The sequence below is a fragment of the Eptesicus fuscus genome, chromosome 11, assembly GCF_027574615.1.
Source record: "Eptesicus fuscus isolate TK198812 chromosome 11, DD_ASM_mEF_20220401, whole genome shotgun sequence".
Classification (NCBI taxonomy): domain Eukaryota; kingdom Metazoa; phylum Chordata; class Mammalia; order Chiroptera; family Vespertilionidae; genus Eptesicus; species Eptesicus fuscus.
This window is the reverse complement of record NC_072483.1, coordinates 58,385,498-58,411,811: the sequence shown is the minus strand read 5'-3', so window position 1 is coordinate 58,411,811 and position 26,314 is coordinate 58,385,498. Positions and strand designations below refer to the sequence as shown.

Sequence of the window (26,314 nt, the reverse complement as noted above, 5' to 3'; positions counted from 1 at the left end):
CAGGGCTCCCCCTCCCACCCTGCGCGCCCCTCCCTTGCACTCCCCTCCCCTCCTCTCTCCCTGGCCGCCGAGGGGCCGGGCCGGGCCGGGGGAGGCGCCGAGCCGGGACTGCGCGCTCGCCCGCTGCGCTCTGGGCGGCCCGACCCAGCAGCCGGTCCTCGAGCCCCGCGCGCCCTGCGCCGCCTCCGGCTTTTGTTGTCTCCGCCGCCGTCTGCGACTGCGAGCCGCGTGTCGGGACCTTGGCTCTGCCCTTCGCGGGCTAGGGCTGCGCGGGCCCCACCGGATCCGAGAGAGGCGCGGCAGGCGACTGGGGTCGCCGCGGCCCCACCATGGAGCTCCGGGCCGGAGGCTGGTGGCTGCTGTGCGCGGCCGCCGCGCTGGCCTCCTGCGCCCGCGGGGACCCTGCCAGCAAGAGCCGAAGCTGCAGCGAAGTCCGCCAGATCTACGGTGCCAAGGGCTTCAGCTTGAGTGATGTGCCCCAGGCGGAGATCTCGGGTGAGTGAGGGCTGCGGGCCCCGGACCCCGGCGCGTCCGGGTTTCCTTGCTTACCCACGTCGGCCCTGCGCGGCCACTCGCCCTGGGTGCCCGAATCCCACCGCCTGTGTCGGGCCGCCGAGTTCCGAGTAGCCCCCTGCGCCTCCCCTCGCCCGCATCCCCTCGGGCCCTCGCCTCCGAGCCCCTGCTGCCTTCCCTCCGTCCGGTCTCCAACGCTCCGCTCGGTCTCCACCAGCACCAAACAGGCTCACCAGCTCCTTCCCGTGGAGTTGTCCTCGCAGGACTATGACTGGGCCCCCCTGCACGGCCAGGGCTCCAGCGGGGCGTCTTCGGCCACCGGCTGGGCTCGGCCCAGCGCACCGGCGGGGCTGGAGTGGGCTGTAGGGGCGCAGTTGACGGTGGCCTGGGGCTAGGAACTCCCACTCAACTGTGCGGGCCTCTCTGGGAGGCGCCTCCGGGTGGGCTGGGGATTCCCGCGGGGTCCCCAGCAAAGGCTGCCTAAAGGCGGTAGGGGTGGGGGTGCGAGCCCTGCCTTGGTGAGCAGGAATGCTGCCTGCCAGGGATTCTTTCCCTGAAACTTGTGCCCACCTGGCATGCCTGCCTGCCTAGCACTCTGAACCATTTCCCAAGGATTCCAGCTTCAGGTGGTCAGCATTTTGGATCTCTCCCAGGGGCCATGCCATTTCTTTGTAAGAACATGGACCCTCCCAGGTGGCCTCAGCCCCGCAGCTGCCGGACAGCCCTGCCCATCCCCTCCCTGCTGGATTCTGAGGAGCTTTGCAGAGGCAATGCCTGTGAGGGTGGGAGATGGAGTAGTGTACTAAGGACCTCCCAGACTCCAGACTTCATTCTCAAATCAAACTGCCCTGGGCCCGTGTGCCTCACAGACTGGGGTGGGCGAGGCAGGTAAGGGCCATACTCAAACAGTGAGATGGGAGGGAGACATGAACCGGCCACGTCCACAGGAATGCTGAACGAGAGGAGTGCATCAGTATGCGGGGTGGGTCCATGGCCCTGCCTTACCTGGGGGTTGGGGGATTAGCCAGGCTCTGGAGCCCTGGCTCCCAGGAGGGGTAGGCACACAGAAGGCTGCCTTGAGAGATTCCCGCCCCCCCCCCCCCCCCGCGCCGACAGGCCTGTCCTTGTCAGGGGCTGCCTCCCTACCCCTGCCCGGAGCCAGCAGACCTTCTGCACAGTTTGGTTCATGCTCCACCCGCCCCTCCCCCCCGACTCCTCCCACACACACAGAGGAACTTTTGCCTGGATGTCCCTGGCCTTCCTGTTGGACCCCTCCCCAGACACCAGGGTCTCTGCACCCACCCGGCCCCAAATCTTGGACAGAAGCCTTCTCCACTGCCCTCCTCCACATGTCCACTCCCACTCAGCCATTGTGTCCTTGGGGGCCATCCTAAACTTGTTCGCATCCACAGGCCTCCATCCTAGTTAGGCCGAGAGACAGAGTGGCAAGGTTTGGGAGGCTGCCAAGGGCTAGGAGAAAACTCGGAAACTGGAGAGGCTGAGGTGGGGGTGGAGGGCTGGGTATTGTCCCCCCGTGGGCTGGAGGATGCAGTGAGTAGGACGAGAATGAGCAAAGTGCATTGCTGTGAGTGTGATGGATGGAGGCGGGGCGCTGTCCATCCAGCCGGGGGAGTGTGGTGACCCAGCAGCTGTCCAAGCATTGCCCAGGCCAAGGCTTCAGGCATCACCCTCCTCTGGGTCTGGAATGCCAGCGACCATGACCTCCCTGCCACTGCCCCATGGCTCCTCTATCAGGAGAGCTGCTTTGCCAGGTCCCCTTCCCCAAATTGCACCCCACCTCCCCCCAAGAGTTCTACAACTCCAGAGTGCCCTCTGGGAGCCCTGAGGAAAGTGCCAGCGCCACGTGGGACGAAAGAAACAGTGACCTCCCAAGGCAGCGGCCACCAGTCCTCTCCCCTCCTGCTCCTTGTGACTCAGCCGGGCCTCCGTGGACCGGGTGCCCTCTGGTGGCCCCTCGGCAGCACGCTGTTCTTGGGGAGCTCTGCTATATACATAGGTCCCCTCTCCTACAGGGCAACAGCCAGACTTCTCTAGCATGGCGACCCACTCAGCTGGCCCAGGTCACGCGGGACGGAGACTCGGTGCTCCCTGTGGTTGGAGGGGAGGAAGGGCAGCCTTGGGTCTGGGGTGGCCTCTCAGCCTCTGCCCAAGGGAGCAGAAATGGTGGTGGGCTCTAAGAGGAGACTGTGTGGGTTTGGGGACTGCTGGTCCCAGTGGTGGTGAAGGTGGCTGTCAGCCCATTTTACAGGGGAGGACGCAGGCCTGAGGGACACACAGCCCGGTGGCCCTCCCTCCGGCCGGAGGGCTGCACCGAAGCCAGGGCTGTGAGCAGGGCCAGGCTGGATCCCTCTGCGGTGCTGAATCACGAATGCACACTGGCAGGTTTTGCCTCTGGTCCCCAGATGTTTCCTGAGCACCTGCCTGGCCTCCCGATGCTTGGCACAATTGTTGTGTGTCTCTGACCCTTCACTGGGGTCCTGGGGTTAGGGAGCACGGGTCTGCATACTCCCCTGTTGTAGCCACAGAACCTGGTCCATCTCCTGGTGTCAAGGAGGGTCTAGGTCAACATTCACTGGGGACTCATGCCTGTCCTGCTGTGTGCCAGGCTCTGCGGAGTGGGGGCATGGGACTCTCAGTGCCACCTGAGACCTGGCCACTGCTCCTTTGCCCCAGGGTTGGGACTGCCTGCCAATAAGGGTGAGCATCAGCAGACCCCTTAGCAGAAACCTTTGCTTCTCTGTGTCCACTCTAACCACGTGACTGGGGGGGGGGGCACAGATTCTGTGGAGGAATACTCAGAAGCCCTGGGCATTCCCTACACTTCCTAGAACCCACCCTGAGTCTGTCCCTCAGCCATGATCACTGGAGCTCTTGCAGGCCACCTGGGACACAGCCTATCCCCAAACCAGAGGGTCTGTGTCCCCCATCCTGTTCAGAAGGCAGAAGCCCACTGTGTGCCTGGCGTGGATCCTCAAGGTGGTCTGTGCCTCTGGCTCTGCCTCACTCTCTCCGCCATTCAAGGAGCTGAGGTTTCATCATTCCCAGCATGGGGGCGGGGCTTGGAGGGGTAGGGGGGTGGGGGAGCCAGGATCTGACAGGGCCACCTGCGTGATGCAATGGTCTGGGCCCCTTGCTGGAGCCTCTGTGCTGGACACATCGCTTGCTCCTCCGAGAGGTGGGGTGTCCCCTGGGCCTGGATTCAGATGCAGGCCCTGCCACATTGTCCTCCCACCCGCTCAGCTCTCTGTGTCTATTTCTGTACTTGTGACAATGGTAATAGTCTCAACGATCCCTGAAGGGTGTGGGAGGGGGAACATGCTGCCTGAGCACTACGTGGGCACCCCAGGCCACATCCTCCCCCTTGTTCCTCCCTGGAGTCTGGAGAGGTCACCCAGACCCCCAGGTGACAGTGTGTCTGTTGCCCTTGAGACAAGCCCTCACTGTGAGCCAGATTCGAGGAATCGCATCTAGTTAGTGCACCAGGTGAGGGTCTTAGTGTATCACCTGTTTTACAGACGAGGAAACTGAGGCCCAAAGGAGCCACATTACTCCCTTCCCAGCCCACGTGGAGCTCTGCGGTCCAGAGCCAGTCTGCTGACCTAAGGCCTGTGGCATCAATGGCTGCCCAGTCCCAGCCCTGAGGCCTGAAATGGGGGCTTGCAGCCAGACCACTCTCTTGTTGGCTCTGGTTTTTAGATTGTGTCAGAATTGTCTAAACTTTCCCCTAGGACTCCTCCTAGCGCCAGCCCTGCCCAGCCTCCCTGTCCTAGACCTGCCCCCATCCATCCTGACACATAGCTGGGCCTTGCTGTCCTATGCCTCCCCCCACTGCCCCAGGGTGCCCGTACAGTGAAGGCTGGCTCTCCGGTGGCCCTGGGGCCTGCTGCTCCAGTCCTGCTAAGCAGCGCTGCTTCTGAGCACCAGGGATCTGAGTCAGGGAACCCCAGGTGTACAGAAAGGGTGTCCTGGCTGTGTGCTCTTGGCCGCCTGAGGAGAAGCCCCCATGTGTCCCCAGCACCATGCTGGGCCAAGTCCCCAGGGAATCATGGGACAAACTTCCTGTGCAGGAGCAGGCAAGCCTAGAAGACGGTGGTCATTTTGTTGGTACACTGGCTGCACTAATTAGAAACAGTGCCAGCCTGTGGTGGGCAGGCCTGCAGGCTAAGGAGGCCTCCTGGAGAGCGGCTGGGGACACGTGGGCTGGGCTTCAGAGCCAGGAGGAGAGCGCAGTGGGTGTGTGGGCGTACTCACGCCTTTGCTTGAGCTCCCATGCACATGGGCACAGGGTTGGCCTGGCTGGCCCTGGAAGGAGAGACAGGCAGGGAGAGGGGCTTGCCGAGACCACCTGGCACCAGTGTCTGCCTTGCCCAGTCCTAGACCTGCCTGGGTAGTGACAAGTTGGACATCTCTACTGGAAGCCAGATCCTCCTCCCCCAGGCCCGACCTGGTTTAGGGGGATTTCACACCAAGACTCGAGACCCGTGTCAGGGCCTGGAAGGCGTCAGGCGGGCTGCCTGCTCCCAGCCCCTGCCCATGCAATGCCTCTGTGCCTGGCACCAGGTGCCAGCCCTGATCGTGTCTAACTGCCAACAGCCCTGTGGGGTCAGGTCACTGCCCACAGGCTCAGGAGGGTGAGGGTGCCAGCCCAGGGCCACCCACCCCGGCTCCCAGCTCCTCATCCATATGCCAGCTGGCAGACTTTCTTGCCTGTGTGTGTTTAGGAACAGGCCTGAGCAGGTGCCCTGAGCTGCCTGATGTCTCTTGGAGGTGGGGGCGGTGCAGTGGGGGGATGCTGAAGTCTTTCACCCTCTTTTCTCCAGGCCCCTCCCCCTTCCCAGGTGGGAGCACATGGCAGCCAAGGATGAGATGCAGGCTGGCCTGTTTTCCCACACAGTGGACGCTAGGCTCCCGGGCCAGGGCCCAGGCCTCCAGCCCCGTCAGGCAGTGGGATGCAGGGGAACTCTGGGTGTGAGGTGCTCACACCTAGTCTCTCCAAGCAGGAATTCTGGAATCCTAGGTGGGTCAAGGAGCTTCTGGGAGTCCAGGCAAACCTTCCCCCTTCCCCTTGTCTGCCTATGGCCTCAGCATCATCTCCGGCTGGCTCCTGGCTGGCCCACCTTCCTGACACATGCACCCCCTTCCGCCAACTGGGTCCTCCTCATGCCTTCTCCATTGGGGCTTGGCCCTGTTTCCCAGCTTCCCCAGGCACCCCCAACACATGCACCCTGCGGGCTCTACTTTCTGGGGTGCTCCCCAAGTCTGGGGAGTAGGTATGCTGAGTGCCTCCCTGTGCCAGACCTGGGCCGGGTGCCAGGGGTCGGGAGTGTGGCAGCTTCCCCAGGCTGCCAGAATAGACACCACAGACGAGGCGGCTTACACAACACAAGTGTGTTATCTCACAGCTCATAGGCTGGGAGTCCAAGATCAAGGTGCGGGGCCTCCCCAGCTTCCGGAGGCTGCCATTGAATTGGTGTTCCTTCCTTGGCTTCACCTTCACATGGTGTTCACCTTGTGTCTGCCTCCAGATCTCTCTTTGTGAAAATAAGGACACCAATCCTACCAAAGGGGCCCACCCAACTCCTGTGTGACCTGATCTTAACCAGTTCCATCTGCAAGGACCCCATCTGCAAGGGAGGTCACCTTCTGAGGTCCTGGGGCCCATGCCTCTAATGGGGGAGGCACTTCCTGTGGGTGGTGGGTGGAGATTGTGGCCACTGAGAACTTAATGATGGTGGCTCCGGAAGATAGCGCCATGCCTCCCGAGTCTGCCAGGGGCTCAGTCCTGGTGTCAGACAGCATGGTGGTCAGAGCATCCCCTGGCCCACCCGAAGGCTCCTGGGCACTGCTTTGTGCTGCTGCTTAGTCCTTGGCCAGCGCCCTGCCCCTGTGGGTCTCAGCTTCTTCATTCCTGTCAAAGTGTGTGGGGGTGAGGTGGCATTCACTTTGATGCTCAGAGCCTGGTAACTGTTGGCCCAACCCACACTTCCTGTGGCCTGTCCGGGAACCAGGGTGGGCAATGAAAGGCCAGCCTTAGGACCCTCATGGGGAGCAGGTGGCCCCTGGCTGGGAGTGGTGCCGGTGGCTGGAATCCTAGGTGGGTCTAGGATTGTGCCTTGAACAGGCTCAGGGTCCCCACTTGCAAGCAGAAGGGCCTCTAAGCAGGGGACACAGTGTGCAGGACAGGTGTTGAGCCCCAGGTGGACTTTGGGCAGGCAGGGGGTTGAGGGGCCCGGAGGCGAGGCGTGATGTGGAGAGGGAGAGAGGAGGGAGGCACCCGGCGGCATGGGGAAGCTTGCTGCTCATTTGTGCTAAATGCTCCCTGGGTTCTGGAGGCTTGGCTGGGTGACAGGGCAGCCCCGGGGGGCTCCATCAATCTTATTCCCTCACCACCCGCCCTGACCTAAGCCCCCAAGAGGCCTGGGGCCCTGCTGTGTCTCAGAAGACACAGGACCAACAGAGGAGGGAACCAGGCTTTTTGCAAACTGGCCTGAGGACCCAGGTGGAGGCGAGGAGGCAGACAGAAGACCAGCAAGCAGTGCTGCGGGGCTGGTGCTAGGTGAAGACCACCCAGCTGTATCTCGAGGCAGGCCTCCATCAGCACAGGGATCTGGGTGCAGACGAGGCCCAGGGCCCAGCCAGTGGACAGGGCAGCCATAGCAGGGTCTGGAACCGGTAATGGGAGGTCCTTCAGGAACCCCAGATCTGGGTCCCTTCATCCCCTCCCCTCTTTACCATCTGCCAGGAGTACCCTAGGGCTGGCCAAGGCCTCGGTCCCAGACCCTGCCTCCTTCAGCCAAGCCCTGACCTCCTATGGCCCATTGCCTGTAGGTTCCTCCAAGACTCCCAGAGTGAGCAGGATTGGGGGTGTCAGTAGGGCACACTGAGTACCATCTGGTCTAACCACTTAGTGTGCAGGTGGAGAAACTGAGTCCCAGAAGGGGGTCCCCAGGGCTCAGAGCACTATCCATCAAGTAAGTGGCTTCTCCCTCATTACCTCACTGCCCCAAGCCAGGCCCTGCCACCTGCTTGCTGAGTGAGTCACTCTTGCCCTGGCCCAGGTTTGCCCCAAGTGTCTGGTGTGGGCACCAGGTGATGGTGCCAGCACTGGGAGGGAGGAGTGGGTGAGGGCAAGGCCATGCATGCCTGCCTTGTTTCGAGACGGGGGCATCCACATGATCTGTCCTGAAGGTGTTGGATGTGTGGTCCCGAGTGCAGAGGGAGGGCTGGCCAGGTTGGGAGGTACAGGACCCTCATCTATCCATCCACCCATCCATTCACTCATCCATCCACCCACTATGTGCTCACCTCTGTGGGACACACAGATGAGAAGCCATGGTCCCTGCCTCCTGGAAGATAAGAGTCTAGTGAGAAACTCAGTTGGGGCTGCCAAGCCCTCCCGAACCCAGCAGTCCAGGGCCCAGCAGGCACTGTTTCTTCCACACCTGGCTGGACAGCCATGAATTGGGCTGCAGACCGGCATGTCTCCCTCCGAGGTGGGCAGCAAGGCCCTGGCAGGTACACCTGGAGGTGACTGTGGCCCCGAGTCTACCTTGGGGCCACATGTTTTGGGCTCACCATCAATCAATACCTAAATCTGTGGAGGTGTGTGGCCTGTGCACACCTTCAGACAACATCCCCAACCCTGAGGATCTCTGTCAGGGCCTGGGGTGGCCATCCAGGTCCATCCTGTGTCTAAACATATCCTCAATGCCTAGGGCCACCTGAAGCCTTCCGGGCCCCTATGGTGAGCCATATGTGCCGTCCGAGTACATCCTCAAGCCTTTGGGGTCCTGGGTGCACATCCCCGGCTCTGGGGGCTGGGGAAATACACCCCACCCTCCTGTGACCACCGCCAGGCTCTGGGGAGAAAGATGATGCCACCCGCTGCCAGCGTTGGCTCAGGCGCTCACTGGTGTTTCCAGTTGTCATGGAGTGTAGGACACACTGGACCAACAGAGGTATTTTAAAGGGACAAGACTCTTAAATAATTCAGCCACACATCCCTGATCCCTTTCCTTGGCCTGGTGGGAGCTACCCACAGGACATTCCAGGTATCTTGACATCTTCCCTTGGAGTGACCTAACACCCAAATGGAAATATTATATCTCCATTTTTTTCTAACATCTAACTGAAAGCTACCTTTCCTGTCACTATTAACGAGGCACAGCGGCATTTCGGTGTCTGGGACTTGGTTACCAATAGGAACCGCTGAGACTTCCCTGTCCCTTCACCTTTGTAACAGATGGCTCAAAATACCACTTACGCTTGCCACAGCTCTGAGATTCTAATCAGCATGAGACCTGCTGCAGGAAAGCTCTGTGGCCCCAGGTCACATGTATAATGCTGCTCTGGTAACTGCCACACTGCTCCTGGCTTCCTTCGTGACCCTCTGCATCATGTTGCACTTCGTTACAGTATTCCGAGAAGGGGTCTGCAGGCTTGGGCCCAGGGAAAGCTGGTGGAGCCCCATTGTCTGCACCCAAGGAGCCTGGGACCAGGACAGGAGTAGGAAGGGTCTCCAGGCATTTGGGGCCAAGTGGGAGCCTGGCCAATGACCCGCAGGTAGAGTGATGGGGGCGAGGAAAGGTCCTGTCTCTGAATCACTCAGTAGGTGTTCCTAGAGCTCGTACTGTGTGCTGGGTGCTGTTCTTTGTGCTGAAATGCAGCCACAAACAATGCACAGGGATCAGACAAGAATCAGAAATCTCACAAGCTGTGGCTTTGCTGACCACAGTGACCAGTGACCACACGTGACATTTGTTAGTTAGAAGAGAAATAATGTGTGAATTAAGACAAGTGCGTGGGGTTTGCAATCACACTCTCCGTCCCCTTCACCGCCGGGCTGTAGAGCTAAGACCCCTCCCCACCTGGGAAGGGGGCTGGGCCCCAAGCATGGCTTAGCTGCTCTTGCTGTGAGCTGTGGCCTTCTTGCCCTGTCCTTGGCAAGCACTTGACATGCACAGAAAAGTAGGGAAGGCCCTAGCCGGTTTGCTCAGTGGCTAGAGCATCAGCCCATGAACTGAAGGGTCATGAGTTCAATTCCAGTCAAGGGCACATACCTTGGTTGCAGGCTCAACCCCCACCCCACCCCCACCGGCCCGGTCGGAGTGCATGCAGGAGGCAACCAATTGGTGTAGTATCTCTCTCACACTGATATTTCTCTCTCTCTCGCTCTCTCTCTCCCCCCTTCCTTTCCACTCTCTCTAAAAAAACCATCAATGGAAAAAATATCCTCGGGTGAGGATTAACCAAAATAAAATGTAGGGAAGGCTGGAGGGCTGCTCTGAGGAGGTAGCATCAGAGCCACAGGAAGGAGGGAGGAGCTCTGAGGGAGGCCACCTGCTGGGCTACCTGGCAGGCCATGCCCCTGGCCCAGGGCCAGGAATTCTCACTGTCAGTCATCTTGGAAAAGAGGTGGATCCCCAGAGGAAGCCCAAATCTGCCCTGCTGGACCCTGCCAGCCTGTGGAGTTAAGGCGCTCCAGCGACACTCGCTGGCTGTGTGACCTTGAGCTGATTGCTGAACTGCTCTGTGCCTCAATGTCCTTTTCTGTGAATTGGGGTAGGTAGCAGTGCCTGCCTCGTGGAGTGGGCTGCTCCTCACCCTGCCAGCTCAGAACTCATGGTACCCAGAGCGTCATGTCGGGAGCAGCTGTTGGAGAGACAGCCCGCTTTCTCTTCCAGAGGCCACTGTGGGGAAGGGTGCCTGCTGGTGGGGAGGGGCCAGCCTGCACCTGGCCGAGCTGAGGAGCCATACTGTGGGTGTGAGGACTTGAGGGAGGTCCAGGCTGGAGGGGAAGGACTGCCCTTGGGCACCCACTGCTGCTTCCAGGGTATGGCCATCCGTGGTGTCTCTATTCCTGCTTGGCTGGCCCTGGCCCTGGGAAGTTAGGAATTTGGGGAAGGATTGGCTAAGGCCCCTCCTGGAGGGGCGGCCCACAGTGAGGGAGTACTCCCCTCAGCACAGGGCCCTGCCACCAGTCAGGAGGGGCTCTCGGGCGGCCTTGGAGAATGGCAGCTGGGTTTTAGACGGGAGCCTTGGACAAAGGCCCCAGAAGATGTTGCAGGGCCTGTGGAGAGGTGAGAGGGGAACAGGAGACAGTGTCAGGGGGACCCCACATGTGGTCAGCCTGTGGTCGAGCCTGGGGATCTGGCAGCCTGATTCAGAGGAGCCATATGGACCTAGTCATTGTCCCTCTGGCTTCTCTCTGGGTATGGGGCTGGCTCCATCCCTTCAGCTATCTGCTGTAGGTCTGACTGCCTAGGGCTGTTTATATGGGGTCCCAGTGCCACTCTGCCTGCTGGGAGTGGCTAGACAGGGCAGGGGCCAAGACATGGTACCTAGGGCAGCAGATCCCTGAGTCCTTAGAGACCTGGCCCAGTCAGATGGTGCTCCAGCTTGACCATCCCAAGGAGATGAGCTAGAGAAGTCAGGGAATAAGATGGTCTTCACTTTCCTACCTGCCCCCAGGGCTCACAACAGGTCCCACCTCCAGGGAGCCGGGCAAGCAGGGTGATTCCACGGGTTGGGTGCACATGTGTGTGTGCTCACAAGTGACGATGGGGGCCTGTGTGACTTCAGTCAGGGTTCTCCCCATACTCTACCACAGGCTGTCAGATTTAGCAGATAAGACTACAGGATACAGTTAAATTGGAATTTCCAGACAAACTGAATAATTCTGTGGTATATGTCCTGAATTATTTCAAATAAACAACAAATAAATTTTTAGCATAAGTATGCTCTCATATTTAGTATAAGTATATCCCAAATATTTGGAGTGAGGTTGTTTGCTTTTTTGGTGGTAAAATATACATAAAATCTACCCTCTTAACCATTTCTAGTTACACAGTTGAGTGGCATTAAGCATATTCACATTGTGCAGCCATCACCTCCATCATCCCAGAACTTTCTCATCTACCCCAAAGGACCGTCCCCATTAAACAGCCACTCTCCTCTCTTCCCCCAGCCCCTGGCGCCCACCCTCACACAAGTGGAATTCACAGTGTGTGTCATTCCTTTCCATGGGCACGGTGTTTCGGAGGTTTGTTGGGCTGTAGCGTATGTCAGTGCTTCAGTTCTTGTTGAATAATTCCCGTTGTGTGGACAAGTCGCATTTTGTTTATCACGCATCCATCAGTGGACGCCCATTTCCACATTTGGGTTCTTGTGAATGATGCTATTATGAACAGGGCTGTACAAGGTTCTGTTGAAGTCCCAGCTTTCCATTCTTTTGGGCCAATTCCTTTTACACTAAAAGATAATGCATCATTTTTCTGAAATTCCCATCTAACCGTGTCCTGTCCTGTACCTGTAGTGCCCCCCCCCCCGCCTCCAGTCTTGCCTGCAGGGCTGGGCTCCCTGCTGGGCACCCACACACCTAGAGCTGGGTGCGTGCAGGAGATGGCCTGCTGCCTGGGTGGCCATGCTGAGTCAGTGGCAGGAGCCCTCCTGCCAGAGCCTGCCTCTCCAGGAGGCATCTGCAGCTTGCTCAGCGGAGGTGTCTGCCCGCCAGCTCAGGAATTCCCCTGGGACTGGAATCCAAGGGAAAGGTGGGAGGCCAGGATTGTTCAGCTGTGCCGGGCCCTGTCCCTTTCTCCTCCAAGCTGAGTGACAGCCCATGCCACTTTAGCTGCCTTGGTTGGCTCTGTTATGCTAGAAGAGGAAAGAGGAATCACTGTGAAGATGAAATGATTCAGAAACCTGGAGATGGCTGAGACCCTCACATAGCACATAGGGAGCCCTCCACCTCAGTGGGGAGGACCTCGGCCAGGCCTCTGTGACAGGAAGACACCCCTCGTGGGGCGGGAACTTACCCTGTAGGTTCCCTCACAACCTCACTGCTGGTTGTCATGCTACCTCTGGGGAGGGGTCACAGGTCAGGGGGGTGCCAGTTTCTGGGGAGAAGTCTAAGACTGCGTTTCTGGGGCAATGAAGGTGTGTTGTTTCCTTAAATGCCAGCACTGGGCAAAGGTTCTGTTTATTTACAAGTTTATTTATGCGGCACCAGCTCTGGCCTGGGTGCTGGGCAGAGTCCAGAGAAGGGAAGGGGAGACTCCACAGCAGGCAGAGCAGTGCCGCCTCCTGTCAGGACTCAGGGAGGGCTGCAAGGGAGGGCAGGTGGTTTGTGCCAGAGGGTCCTGGGAAGGCTTCCTGGAGGAGAGGAGTGACTGGGCCTTGAAAGAGGGCGGGCAAGGGGGTAGGGCGTGTGAAATGGAGGTGTTAGCCCAAGCAGCAAGTGGGGGAGATTGCCCAGGGGCTGGCGTGCCTGCCTGGAGGCCTGCCCTGGGGGCTCCCTTGGTGGCACCGGCGGCTCTTCTCTGTGTTCTGGCCCAGCCGAGAGTCTGCACCAGCTCTGCCTGCTTGGCATTCTCAGGGTGGATGGATGGGCCTGCACTGCGTCTTTGTGGGGAACGTGGATGAGAGGATCCGAGCTGCAGCATCCCCCTCTGCTAGTAAAAGGATGTCCCTTTGGACAAGGCAGAGGGGCAGCACCAGTCCATCCCAGGGCCTCCTCAGCTGCCCCCGGGCCCTAGCAGTGGGGGGAGGGGAAGCTAGATGGGAGAGCTGTGAGGGGTGGGCATGTAGACCTGTTCTAGACAGGTGCCCCCCACAGCACAGCTTGGGCAGGGCTGAGCTTGGCCTGGGGGTGAGGCATCCAGGGAGCATCTCAGGCCCAGGACCCTCTCCAAGACCTGGGGTCACAGGTGCCACAGTTGCAAACCCAGAGTCCCCTTGGTCCCTAACTTATCCTGAGGCCACAGCATTACTCGTGAACCCTGCAGCAGCTGTGGAGAGGCAAGTGGAGGGGGCCCCACCTCTCAGCCAGAGCTGTGACCAGGCCCACATTTCATGGGGCCCACCACCTCACCTGGTATCCCCTAAGGAGGAGCCAAGCAGCACAGAGAGCACCTGTGAGCTACCTGGCGAAACCCTTCTTCCAGGGTCTTAGGCATTGTGTCCTTCCTTGGCGAGGGCACTTTGCTCGAGAGCGGCCTGTCCAGCAAGTCTCTCCATGTCCCCATGTGCAGGCTGGCTGAGGGGGTACAACACACTGGGCCGCTGCACTGAGGGGAGGGTGGCTCAGCGGTGAGCAGGAGGTTTTCTCCAGTGGGGCTGGCAGGCACAGTGAAGGCAAGGGCAGGGCTGGGGCTACAGGGAGTGGAGGGTATTGATGGGAGCCATCATGAGGTCCAGGGAGGGGCCCAGGTGTGGGAGGGTGACCTAGGAGGTGGGGGCTGAGCCAGGGGAGACTGTGGCCAAGTGGGGTTTAGTATTTCCTAGGGGAAGCAGATCCAGGACCTCGGGATGGAGGCCCAGGTCGTGGAAGTGAGAGACTGGTGGACTGGAGGGGCTGCCCAAGAATGCCAGGTGACTGGTGATGGCCTTTGAGTCCCCAGACAGCAGAGGGGATCTGGTCCTTGTCAGTGGGAGAGGGAACTCCCAGGTGGTCAGATGCCACTCTCCATCCAGGAGGGAAACTTGACATCACCCACCCCTCAGCCTCATCAGCATCCCTGAATGGACCCTGGGTCCTATGAGCACAGGACACCCTGTGCCAGCTGTGTCAGAGGGGGACAGGGAGGAGGGGCCTATCCTCCAGCCAGATGGGAAGCAGCACCCAGGAGGGGCTCGGCTGCTTGCCCCAGTGGGCACCTGGTAGTCACAGGGCTGAGGGAAGCTAGGGGTTGTGGGCTGCTGCCAGGCAGGCGGCAGGAGGGGGCGCGGGGCAGCCTGGGTGGCGCGAACGCAGCGGGCGGGGCTGTGGGAGGAGGCGCGTCCCCGCGGGGAGCCGCCCTCGCCGTGCGCGCCAGTGCGGCTGCGGTGCTGCCCTGGCGGTGGTCGCAGAGTCCTGATCCCTCGTCTTCCCGCCCTGGCCTGCTCCGGCTTCTCTCCTCCAAGCACTCCAAGCCCGGTCCTGCTCCTCCGCCTTTCCCGCCGGACCTCTAGACCCCCATCTACCCGCACCCGGAGTCGCGCGCGTTTCCCGGGAACATCGCCGCCGCCGCCGCCGCCGCCGCCGCCGCCGCCTTTGGAGCCGCAGCCACCACCGCCGCTGCCGCTTGGAAGGGTTTTAGGGCCAAGGCTTGGGTGGCGTCCACGGAGCTGGGATCCAAGCTGGGGGACCCCGCCCGGGCCCCAGCCTACCATCCACCACAGCCATTTCCATCTCCGCGTTCCAGTGCATCCCCTTCCCCAGGCGCGGCACCACCGCCGTCACTCCCTCCTCGCCATCCTCATCTCCAGCACTCTGGTCCCCATCACCACCTCCTCAGCCCCACCCGCAGCCCATGCTCCCACACCCTCACCCTGCCATAGCCCATCTTGGCCCTCCTCTGCATCCCCATCCTTTCTCCACCCTTGTTCCCATCATGAGCCCCCTCGCCCCTCTCCACACTCCTTGGATCTCTCCATCCTCACTGCACCCCATCACCAACCATTCTCTCCATCAGTAACCCACCTTTACCCCATCCCCATGGCCCTCTGCGCCAGTATCCCCGCAGTGTCCCGCCACCTCTCTCACCCCCTTCCTCTGCGCCCCGGCAGCCTGCCGCAGCCCCCTTACTGCATCAAGCCCCCCTTCCTCCTCTGTCAAACCCATCCCTCTTCCCTTCCAGTGCTGCAGCCCCTGCAAGCCCCCTTTCCAGCCACCCCCTCCCCATGCCTGCCGCACCCACTGCGGCAAGCCCCTTCCCTGCCAATCGCTTCGCTCTCCTCCCCTCCCCCTGCCTACCGCAGCCCCTACGGCGTCCCCCCTCCCCTCCCTGCCGCAGCCTCGCTTGCCCTCCGCCTTGCGCCACCGCGCCCACTGCACCAGCACCCCCTTCTCCCTGCGCCAAGAGCACAGCCGCATCTCTAGACCCCCTCGCGTTCTCTCTGGCTCCGAGGCGTGCGGTCCTCCGTACCCAGCCTGCGGCCAGCGACCGGCACCAGGGCTCCTGGAACCCCCACGGCGCTGGCGACCAGGGCCGCCCGGCCTTTGTTAGGCTGCCCGCAACGCCGCCCGGGCCGGTCTCGCGCTCGTCGCCCTCCGGCAGCAGGAGCCCCTCGTGGGCTTGGGGGGCGGACCCCTCCTACCCAGCGTAGATGCGTCTGCCGGTCCCACTGTGTGATGGAGGCTCCGCATCGGTGGCAGAGGGGCTCCTTGGTGACGCTGTCATTTGGCTGAAATGGTGGAGGGGCTTTGTTTTGGGTGGTGGATGAGGGGCAGGGAAGGGTGCTGGGAACTGAGGGGGAGGGGCTATTGCCGCTGTTGATGTGTTAGTAAGGGAGAGGGTGGAAATGTCCTCTCCCAGGTGGGTCTGAGGCCACCCTCATGGAGGGGCTGTCATTGGCATGGGGACTGGCCAGGGCCAAAGGTGAGGTGGGGGCGGGGGGCAGAGGTAAGAAAAGGTCTGGAGCTGGGCAGTGGGCAGGGAACCTCCCTCCAGTGCCCAAACCCAGCAGGCTGGTGGACATGCCAGGAGGATCCGCTGCTCCTGGAGCTGGGTGGGGTCCAGGAGCAGGAGTGGGCATGGGGCAGTTGTCCAGAGAAGGGCCTTTGCTTCGGGAAGCTTTCTGCACCCCTGGCTGAAGTCAGCCATCCAAGGCTGCTGTAGGGCCCAGAACCGAGTAGAGGGGAGGTGGGGAAGGAGCCCTGCCTGCTTTTCCATACCAGAGACACCCCGAATTAGAGACTCAGTGGCTGGGTCAGTGGGTGCAGAGCATCTGGGATGTGGCTTTAAAGGTGGTTGAGCAGAAGTCTGCACACCCGAGTGAGCCATAGAAGCTTCTGGAGAGATGGGCTTGGCGTGGCACCATCATCCCCCTCGGGGATGGGGACACTTTTTGGAGGCTGTCAGTGCCCTAAGACAGGAGGTCTGGGAGCTGTGTCAGCAGGTGGCAGTAGGGTGTGATGCTTACAGACTGACGGGGGTTAATAAGGAGAAGGCAAAGACTTGGGGGGGAGGGGGCGGGGGGGTAGGAGGTCTGAACCCCAGCCAGAGAAGCCAGTGCAGGTACTTTAACTGAGGAGCAGGATGGGCGGTCTGGGAGTTGGGGGCCTGAAACAACAGCCCTCTCCTCTCCCCCCAAAAAAACCTGGATCGGGGGAGGAGGAAGTATCCCAGAGACTGAGGGAAGGGAGAGTTCTGGAAGGATGTAGCCAGCTGTCAAGAACCCAGCAAAGGGACCTGGCAGAAAGGAGGGAGGCTCGCTGGCCAGCTCAGGGAGCAGCCTCTGCCCCGGGAGGGGTCAGTGGAGAGGGAAAAGCCAAGTTGGGGGGACTAGGGTGGCGGAGAGAGGTCGACTTGGAAGCTTCAGAGTGGATTGCGGGGAGAGCAGGACCCCTGCCCTGGTCCTCACCCTTCTCCAGGTTTTAAGCTGAGAGAAGATGTAGGTGTTTGGGAGTAGAAAGGTTTAGAATGGCAAGTGGAGAATCCCTCAATCTGCTTTGCACACCCCCAAGGTCAGGGAGCTCATCCCTTCTGGCAGACCACCCTCCAGCGCTACTTGGCTCTGACCAGGAGGGGCAGGCTTGCATTGCAAGGGGGTGCCCTGCAGAGCCCACCTCTGCCAACCTGATGTCCAGGGCCAACGGATGACCTACACTCAGGCCGAGAGGGGCCAGGGCTGGACATAGGGGAAGAGCAAAGCCTCGCACCTTGACTGCCAGCCGCCGAGTCTGCCCTGAGCGGGCTGGGAGGACCGCCTCGGCCCAGCCTGCCTGGGGGCCTCAGGCCGGTGCCCGAGCTCTGGCTCCGTGTCTTCACTCCCGTGTGTGTCCGAGGAGGGAGGGAGGGACGGGGGCTGTGCTGGGGCTACCGGAACAGCGCAGGTCACTGGCGGCTGGGCGAGGTGGCCAGGCAAGGCCGTGGGGCCAGCTCATGGCTGTGAGCGGCGGGTGGGCTAACAGTGCCAAGGAACCCTCAGAGCCTTCCCTGAGGGAGTCCCCCACCTCTGGTGTTTTGTACCCACTTCTTGTGGACTCAGCCTCTCTCTCTGCTGTCTACATAAATGTCAGGTTTCAGGACAGGGTGGGTGACCACCAGGGGACCAGGAGGATTCCGGAGGGAGGTCAGCCAGCCCAGGATGCTGCTGCCCCTCTGGCCCACAAGTGCATATGCCCTTGCAGCCCACCCGTCGGAAGAGCTATATCCGAAGAGCCTGCTGCTCCAGGACCCAGCCAGCCTGGCCTGAGTACCCATCATAGCTAAGCCCAGGCTGGCAACTCTCCCCCAGGGAATGCCCCCAATTCACCTCCACCCCCAGCACCACCAGGAGACTGATGGTTCCGAGCAGCAGGTGCCAAAGGGTGCTCTCCTGGTCCCTGTTACTGGGGAGGCTGGCAGGGTGGGGGTCCTCTGGTCAGCATGGGGAAGGGGGTTCAGGTTCCTCCTGATTGGCTGCACATAGCCCCATTCCACCACCACGTTCTACCCTCTGGGAGACAGCTCGGTATCTGCCCTGCTCTGCCGGCTGGGACTCCTGGGGAGAGGGCCCTGGGCTCTGTATCCTGCCCCTGCTGGCCAGGGTCCTGGTCCACACATTAGTCAGCGACAGCAGCTGAGAGGGAAGGGTGGTAGCTGGGAATGTGCTCATGTCCCAGCCCTCCCTGCCTGGAGGTGCCTGTCCCCCCCATGGAAGGAGGACAGGGATGGGGTACCTCCTCTCTGCCAGGCCCTGGGGAGCCAGGCTGCATGTCTTGTTCCAGCTGGCTCCCAGGAGACCTGAATGGCCCCACTCACCCCGGGGGACGGGTTCCAGACTCCTGACTTTGCACCCCCACAGGTCTGGGGCTCTCCAAGGTGTAGGCACGCAAGTGATCTTGATGCTGCATCTGTCTGTCAGCACTGACCCACGGTGGGGCCACAGCCCCTCATATGGGCCTGCTGGGATCACTTCCAGGCTATCCCCTCCCCCTGCCCAGGCTTCTGTCCAGCTCATGCCCTGGGCCAGGTGCTGACTTCAGGTCACCGGGGACTCCCCACCTCAGGACAGCTTCAGGACCCTGGAAGCCCTGCCACCACCCCAGAGCTGTGCACAGGGGGACCCCCGGCCCCTGCTCCACCCAGCCTATGCCCAGGTCAGACCCTGCCTGCATTCCACTCCAGCCCAGCCCAGGCCGGCACCAGTCCTGTGGGGAGTGAGTGGGCTGGGAAGGGGGCTGTGAGTAAGGGGTGGGGCCAGTGGGGTTTCAGGGTGCTCCAGTGGGTGTGGGGACCTGCAGCCTGAGCCGCCTGGTCCCAAAACCTAATTTCTGCCAGTCTGTTTCCTGGTCTATGAAATGGGATCCCAGCACCCATCTCAAAACCGTAGTTGTTATAAAACCGGGACTAGCACGTTTTTAAAGGTACAGTGTTCCCTCTCCCTCGAGTGACCCTCCCTGCCAGGCTGTGTTGACTCAGCCTGTCCTTGACCGGCCAGGGAACCTGGACAAGACATTGCTTGTGAACCTTCGGCACGAGGGGTGATGGGCCGCTGAGGGTGCAGGAAAGGGGACAGACACTTGAAGGGTACCAGTCCTGCTGACGGGGACGGCTCACATCAGGCCCTCCAGCAGACTTGCTCCCCAGCCCTGTCCTGTCCTGGGTAGTCTGCACCTTTTGGAGCCAGTGCCTCTCGCCAGCCCAGAACTGTCCGTCACCAGGCACCCCATAGTAGGTCGGGTCTGCCCAGGCCTGCTATTCATTGGGACCTTGAACCCCAGGTGGTGTTGGGGGAGGAGGCTGAGGCTGCTCTGCCTGCCCCTCAGGGATCCCTTTTTCACTCCCCATCCTCAGCCTGGGCCCGGGCAGGCGAGGGACACTATAGGCAGGTTGAAAGCCTCCTCTAATGAGCTTTGAGTCTGGCAGCCCATCCCCAGCCCCACACACAGGACCTCATGGCCACTCCTTGCTGGGGTACAGAAGTGACTTGAGCTGCTCCCGGCCCCTGGATGGCCCTCCCTCCTCAGTGCATGGTGGCAGCAGGGGGGGGATGACACCCAACATCATGTCCTGGGCTCACTCCTCTGCACCCCTGCTTTGTGCCCACACCCACCAGGTTCTCCCAGGAGGGCCTGTAGGCGAAGGCCTGCAAAGGAAGGGCTGGGTTTTGCACAGGCCACTCAGGCCCCACCCTGCCTTCAGCCAGGCACTGGCACCTGAGCTGTGCCCACTCTGGGGCCTGCCATCCACACCCACTGCCCAGGAGACCCCACCAGCCTGAGGCCAGTTCTGGTCCCATGGCTGCCTCAGCCTGGGTCCATGCCCCCCAGCCTCCCACCCCTCCTCTGTCTCACACAGTACCCCTCTCCCCCTCCCTGCAGGTGAGCACCTGCGGATCTGCTCCCAGGGCTACACCTGCTGCACCAGCGAGATGGAGGAGAACCTGGCCAACCGCAGCCGTGCTGAGCTGGAGACTGCGCTCCTGGACAGCAGCCGCACCCTGCAGGCCACACTGGCAGCTCAGCTGCGCAGCTTCGACGGTGAGTGGGCCCCAGGGCTCAGGGACCGCAGGACACCGAACCAGTGTCCTGGAGGAGCTGGGGGGGGGGGGTCTCACTTGGTGAGGTGGAATCAGAGGGTGGTTGGGGTAGCGCTTTGGGGCTGGGTCTTGGATTTGGGGGTCCCAGTAGCAGAAGGCTACCTGCATGCAGGGACCCATGAGCCCTAGAGTCTGAGGCCTCTGAACCCACCCGTGGTGAACACAGCCCAGCTCGCGTGCATGTTCGGGGGTGTGGAGCCATTCTTTCCATCAGGCCCTCGGAGGGGAGTTCCTCTGCCCTCGAGGTGGCTCCTTTCACAGGCGGTGCTCTCCTGAGACCAGCCTTGTGCTTGCCACCAGGTGGCCTGGAGCCAGGGAGCTCAGTGTGAGGGTTAAGATTGGGCCTGGGCAGCGGGGGTTGGGCCAGAGTGCTGGGCCTGCCCTGGGGTGGTGGCAGAAAGAGTTTGGCGGTTTGTCATTCATTCCGAGTCCCTCACAGAGAACCGAGGGCAGGACGACATGATGATGCCTAAATGGGAGCACTAGGGGGAGGAGTGGTCACCAGGAAGTGGCCTCTGAACTGAGATCTGTGTGGAAGGAGAAGGCACTGGGCAGTGCTGGAGGGATGGGGCAGAGAGATCTAGGGGCCCGAGTGGCTTTCATCCGAGGCCCGTGGATCTCAGCTCCTGGACTCCTGTCCACAACAGCTGGCTTCACAGACTCCAGGGAGCCAAGGACTCCGAGGTCATCTCCACGTGCCTGCTGGTCCTGGCCAGCTTTAATTGGCCTCAGCTCCTTAGAGCTCACCTGTTCCTGTTGGGTCGGCCACACTATCCTTGCCTCGGACGATGAGCCTCGGAGAAAGCCTTCCCCCACCACCTGGGAGGGGTGGGTGGGACGTGAACGAAACACCCAGCACTCCTGGGTCTGTCCTGTGTGTGGGGACCTCACGGCCACCTCCCCATGCCCAGATCACTTCCAGCATCTGCTGAACGACTCGGAGCGGGCGCTGCAGGACACCTTCCCCAGTGCCTTCGGGGAGCTGTACACACAGAACGCCAAGGCCTTTCGGGACCTATACACGGAGCTGCGCCTCTACTACCGCGGGGCCAACCTGCACCTGGAGGATGCGCTGGCTGAGTTCTGGGCCCGCCTGCTTGAGCGCCTCTTCAGGCAACTGCACCCTCAACTGCTGCTGCCTGACGACTACCTGGACTGCCTGGGCAAGCAGGCCGAGCCCCTGCGGCCCTTTGGGGATGCCCCTCGCGAGCTGCGCCTAAGGGCCACCCGTGCCTTCGTAGCCACACGCTCCTTCGTGCAGGGCCTGGGCGTGGCTGGCGATGTGGTCCGGAAGGTGGCCCAGGTGCGCCCAGCTGCCTAGGGCTCTCAGAAGCTCCTTGGGGACCCAAACCCTGCCCCACTGCTTCAAATCCCAGCCCCCTGGGCCCCTGGGCCTCTGGGCCACCTCCTGATCCTGGGTTGCTGCCCAGGGACCTTCCGACAGCACATTAGAAGATGTGAGCTCCACTCTGGGCAGCCCACCCACTGTCTAGTCCTTGGCCAGGCTGGGTGTCAGGCAGGAAGGAAAGCAAGAAGGGTCTAGGGCTGATGCTGATCCAGCCGAAGAGGTCAGGAGGAGACTAGAGCGACATGTGCCTGGAGGCCAGAGCAGGCTGGGGCCCGAGGCCATGCAGACCAGCGGGTGCCTTGCCCCATTGGGCAGCCCATGTCAGACTCACCTGATAATAGGTGTGGGAGAGCATTCGTCTCAGACCACACAGCCCTGGGTGTGAGCCACCTCCCCCTCCAGCTGGGGTCCTTAGCAAGTCACCCCTCAGCCCTGACTCTGGTCCTCTCATCTGCATGGCACTTGAATCCCAGGAAGGCTTCCCTGGGAGGGTTAGTGACACAGTGTGCCAGGGAGTGATGATCGGGGTGAGTGCCCCCATGGCCAGCACCCTCTTGGGAAGAGACAGGACCCCCAAGAAGGGCCAGGCCAGGCCCCACTGAAGTTGGAGCAGAACTGAGGCCACCTGACTACCATCCAGAGCCCCCACCCTGGGGCTTCTTGGGGGGCTGGGCACCCACCACAAGGTGCTGAGGCTGCTTTGGCTCTCCAGGTGCCCTTGGGCCCTGAGTGCTCGAGGGCCGTCATGAAGCTACTGTACTGCGCACCCTGCCTGGGGGTCCCCGGTGCCCGGCCCTGCCCCGACTACTGCCGCAACGTACTCAAGGGCTGCCTGGCCAACCAGGCCGACCTGGATGCCGAGTGGAGGAACCTTCTGGGTGAGCCCTCACTGCCACCACCTGCCAACGCGGCCAGGGCCCTGGGAGGCAGATGGTCCTCAGGGTCAAGGGACAAGGATTCCTTCTGAATGTCTGGGTGGAGTGTGACACAGGCAGTTGCATGGGAGGGAGCCCTGTGGAGTCATAGTTCCTGCCCTTCCCCACTGGGCAAGTGCCCCAACATGCACATATGCCAGCATGTATTGACACAGTGGGCTAACATATGCATGAGCTAACATATATGTTGCTGATATGTGGGTCAGCTGGCATGCACATGTACTAACATGTAGTGGGACAATAGGTACATGCTGATATGTATATTTGCTAGCGTGGTGTGGGTCAACAAGGGCACATGCCAACACACATGCACTGATATATACACATATGGAGCCAGCATGCATCCATATCAACATGTGTGAGCTGACATGTACCTGAACTGACGTGTGGTAGGCCAGTGCGGTATGTGCATGTCAACATGTGTGAGCTTGCACACATTGACATAAGGTGGGCCAGCATGCAGACATACAAACTGCCTGTGTGTGCCCACGCCTGTGCCAGACTCCATGGTGCTCATCACCGACAAGTTCTGGGGCCCGGCGGGCGCAGAGAACGTCATCGGCAGCGTGCATTTGTGGCTGGCGGAGGCCATCAACGCCCTCCAGGACAACAGAGACACGCTCACGGCCAAGGTGCGGGCAGGAGGGTGTGGTCAGCATGGGAGGGGTGTCCCAGACATGGCCTCGTGCCCCTCCAGGACCCCTGTGGTCTCCCCCCAGGTCATCCAGGGCTGCGGGAACCCCAAGGTGAACCCTCACAGCCCAGGGTCTGAGGAGAAGCGGCCACGGGGCAAGCTGGCACTGCAGGAGAAGCCACCTGCGGGCGTGTTGGAGAAGCTGGTGAGCCGTCCCTCAGCTGGCCCGGCCCTAGGGGGTGGGGGAGGGGAGGGCAGGCTGGGCCAGGGCCCCCAGTGGCCTGACTGTTGCCCTGCAGGTCTCTGAAGCCAAAGCCCAGCTCCGCGACGCCCAGGACTTCTGGATCAGCCTCCCAGGGACACTGTGCAGTGAGAAGATGGCCATGAGTGCCTCCAGTGACGACCGCTGCTGGAACGGGATGGCCAAGGGCCGGTAGGTGCCACCTGGCTGACCACAGGTCGTCCCTCCCGTGAGTTCTCAGTGGGCCCATTGTCTGGCCTGAGGCACCAGGTGCTGTGTGGTGCACAGGGCCGTGCCTGACCGGGGGCACACAGCAGACACAGAAAGCTGGGACGAGGGCCAAATCCTTGTCCTAAGCCAACTCCTCGCCCCACACACCATGCAGTGTGTCCACACCCCACTGCTGTGGGGCCTTCATGGGCTCCCGTTGGCACCTGAAGGGCACTGGAAGGGAGTCTCAGACGTGCCATCACCTGGGCGGGAGGAGGGGAGTGCTTGGGTGGTGCCGCTTTGCAGGGACTCGGGCAGTCACCCAGGGCTGTCCTCCTGGCCCCAGGTATCTCCCCGAGGTGATGGGTGACGGCCTGGCCAACCAGATCAACAACCCCGAGGTGGAGGTGGACATCACCAAGCCCGACATGACCATCCGCCAGCAGATCATGCAGCTGAAGATCATGACCAACCGGCTGCGCAGCGCCTACAATGGCGAGGACGCAGACTTCCAGGACGCCAGTGAGGGCCAGGCACCGGCTGGGGGTGGGGACTACGCCGGGGGCTGAGGGCCATGGGGGTGCCATGAAGCCCCACCCCACTGCAGAAGGGTGCAGGGGAGGGGCCCTTCCAGCCCCTGGGCCTCCAGTGGCTCTGAGGGCACTGCTGCTGCCCAGCCCCCGACCAGTCCCCAAGCACAGTTGAGACCTGGCCAGGATGTCCATCCAGCCTTGGCAAACCAAGGCAGTGCAAGTTGCCCTGGGCAGGATGCCACCTAGCATGGGAGGCCCACACGCAGGAACACTGCACCTGTGGTCCCAGGGCGAGGTTGGCCTGCCCGAGCCTCCTTTCCTCCCCAGGTGACGACGGCAGCAGCAGCTCAGGTAGTGGGGACGGCTGCCCCGAAGACATCTGCGGCCGGAGGGTCAACAAGAAGAGCTCCAGCTCACGGACAACCCTGACGCACGCCCTCCCCGGCCTGTCGGAGCGGGAGGGCCAGAAGACCTCAGCCACAGGCTGCCCCCAGCCCTGCATGGCCCTCCTGGTCCTCCTCCTCACCCTGCTTCTCTCAGCGGCCAGGCCCCGGTGGCGGTAACTGCTCCCAGCCCCAGGGACTGAGGCCAAGGACTAACTTTGCCAAAACACGAACAGACAATATTTAATTCCCCTCGTCCTAGAGGCCCAGGGCAGGACAGAGAGGGACAGCGAGGGACTGCTGTCTGTGACGCACTGGGGGCAGGGCGAGTGGCGCTGACCCCACAGGCCTGGTTTTGCCATCACCCTGGCTCTTAATTTTGTGTGAGGTCCTCAGGTCAGCTGGGAACAATGTCCCCAAAAGCCATGTATTTCAGGGACCTTCCATGGGCCCAGGATCTGAGCTTGCCCCTGTTCACGCAGGCCTGGGGGCCCTCCCTCCTGGGCCCCTGTCTGCCCACAAGCCTCTCCCCAGCTCCCTGCACCATCACCGACCAGTGCCAGGGGCCTGTGGGGAGGCACCCTGAGCCTGTGCCTTCCTCTTCTGCCTCCTTCCATGACAACTAGGGGCTCCAGATATCAGAAAGTGGGACCCACCCCTCAGTGCCCCAAGAATCCCCGAGAGGACGTCAGGGCTCTGTCACCTGAGACCTTGAGGGCCTTTGAGATTATGCACGAACCCTTCATATGCAGCCAGGCCTCCACCCTGTGATGCCATAGGCCCCCCAGAACCCTGAGTCAGGTGAGAGCCTGTCTGGCGAGGTGCTGCCGGTCCCTGCAGACCTCCTTGCTGAAGACCAGCTTCGGGGGCCTCCGATGTGCCATGAGCAGCAGCCGGCACAGCCATGTATCCTGGGCTCTGCTCTCAGTTGTCTGTGGGTGGGCTTGCTGCTCCTGGCCATCCAGGAAGAGCAAGCTGGGGCCCTCCGCCAAGGTGAGCCTCCCCTTCACACATGGGCTGGGTCCACGGCCTGCATAAGGACTTTAAGATGTGGGAGGAGCAACCTGGCCACTATCCTCCCTCCTGTCCCCACCCAGGGCCAGGGTTAGGGCCAGGGGCCAGCTCAGGGTAACATAGGCCAGGGCTGGAGGCAACCCATGGCCATCACCTGGCCACAGGGATGCTGAGTGGCAGGTGAAACTTCAGCTCAGGGCCAGTGAGCCCTGGCACTGCAGGGAGCCTGGGGGAGCTTTGACAGTTAAGGGCTTTTCCAGATGTGCAGACATGTACAGATGCTTCTCATCCATGTTCACTGGGAGCTTTCTCAGCTCCTCCCAAATAGCTTTTGAAATATGACCTCCTGAGGGCCCAGGATCTGGGCATACCCCCTGTTCATACAGGCCTGGGGGCCCTCCTTCCTGGGTCCCAGCTGCTGCCAGCCCTGGGGAGGAGGCTGGCACCCTACCAGAGAGGGGCTCAGGCAAGGAGAAGGTGGGCCCAGAGGGCCCGGGGGATGCGGAGCCAGCATGGGCAGGGACAGCCATCCTGGCCAGTGCCAGGGTCCCGAGCAGGCTGCTTATAGCACCGCTTTGCTTTCCCTTGAGGGGTTGGGGAGGCCACTGGCTGCTGGTCAGGGCCCTTGGCACCGTTCTCGGTGTGTTGGGTCCAGGCCTCCAGATGAGCTCCACCAGGTAGCCCAGTCCCACAGGCACGCTCACCCCATGCTAACCCTGAAGTGTTGGGGTGGGGACTGGGCCCAGGGCCTCCTTCCCTGTGGGCAAGGGCCAGCCGGACTCGAGGATTTGGGCGGTGACTGTGGTGTGCCAGGATGGTGCCCTTGTGCTGCATGGGATGGCCCAATGGGGCCTTGTGCTGTCCTCACCTCACATGGGTCTCTGGAAGGGCTGGCCAGGCCTGCTGTGTCCTGCCGTGTGGTGTCAGCTGGTGACATATGTTCTTGTGTCCTTGTATGAATAAAAGGCTGGAGACCTTG

At 61.6% G+C, this 26,314-nt stretch overlaps 1 protein-coding gene and 1 non-coding gene across 2 annotated transcripts; both read left to right on the top strand.

Annotated features, from left to right (window-relative positions):
* GPC1 (glypican 1) lies at positions 1-26,314 on the top strand. The gene is made up of 9 exons (XM_008138460.3): positions 1-495; positions 19,820-19,978; positions 20,949-21,340; positions 22,098-22,263; positions 22,822-22,952; positions 23,040-23,159; positions 23,254-23,387; positions 23,752-23,927; positions 24,266-26,314. The coding sequence occupies exons 1-9, from the start codon at positions 330-332 to the stop codon at positions 24,499-24,501; spliced, it is 1,680 nt and encodes a 559-aa protein (XP_008136682.1). The 5' UTR covers positions 1-329; the 3' UTR covers positions 24,502-26,314.
* On the top strand, positions 17,254-17,335 carry MIR149 (microRNA mir-149). Its single transcript, NR_129090.2, is given in 1 exon segment — positions 17,254-17,335. It is a non-coding gene; the product is annotated as a microRNA mir-149 (primary transcript).

Bases quoted from the DNA above. Each gene is read 5' to 3' on its own strand.
- GPC1 (XM_008138460.3), top strand. From the start codon at position 330: ATGGAGCTCCGGGCCGGAGGCTGGTGGCTGCTGTGCGCGGCCGCCGCG. The intron at 21,341-22,097 runs GTGCGCCCAGCT...TTGGCTCTCCAG, and splicing joins TGGTCCGGAAGGTGGCCCAG to GTGCCCTTGGGCCCTGAGTG. The intron at 23,388-23,751 runs GTAGGTGCCACC...TCCTGGCCCCAG, and splicing joins AACGGGATGGCCAAGGGCCG to GTATCTCCCCGAGGTGATGG.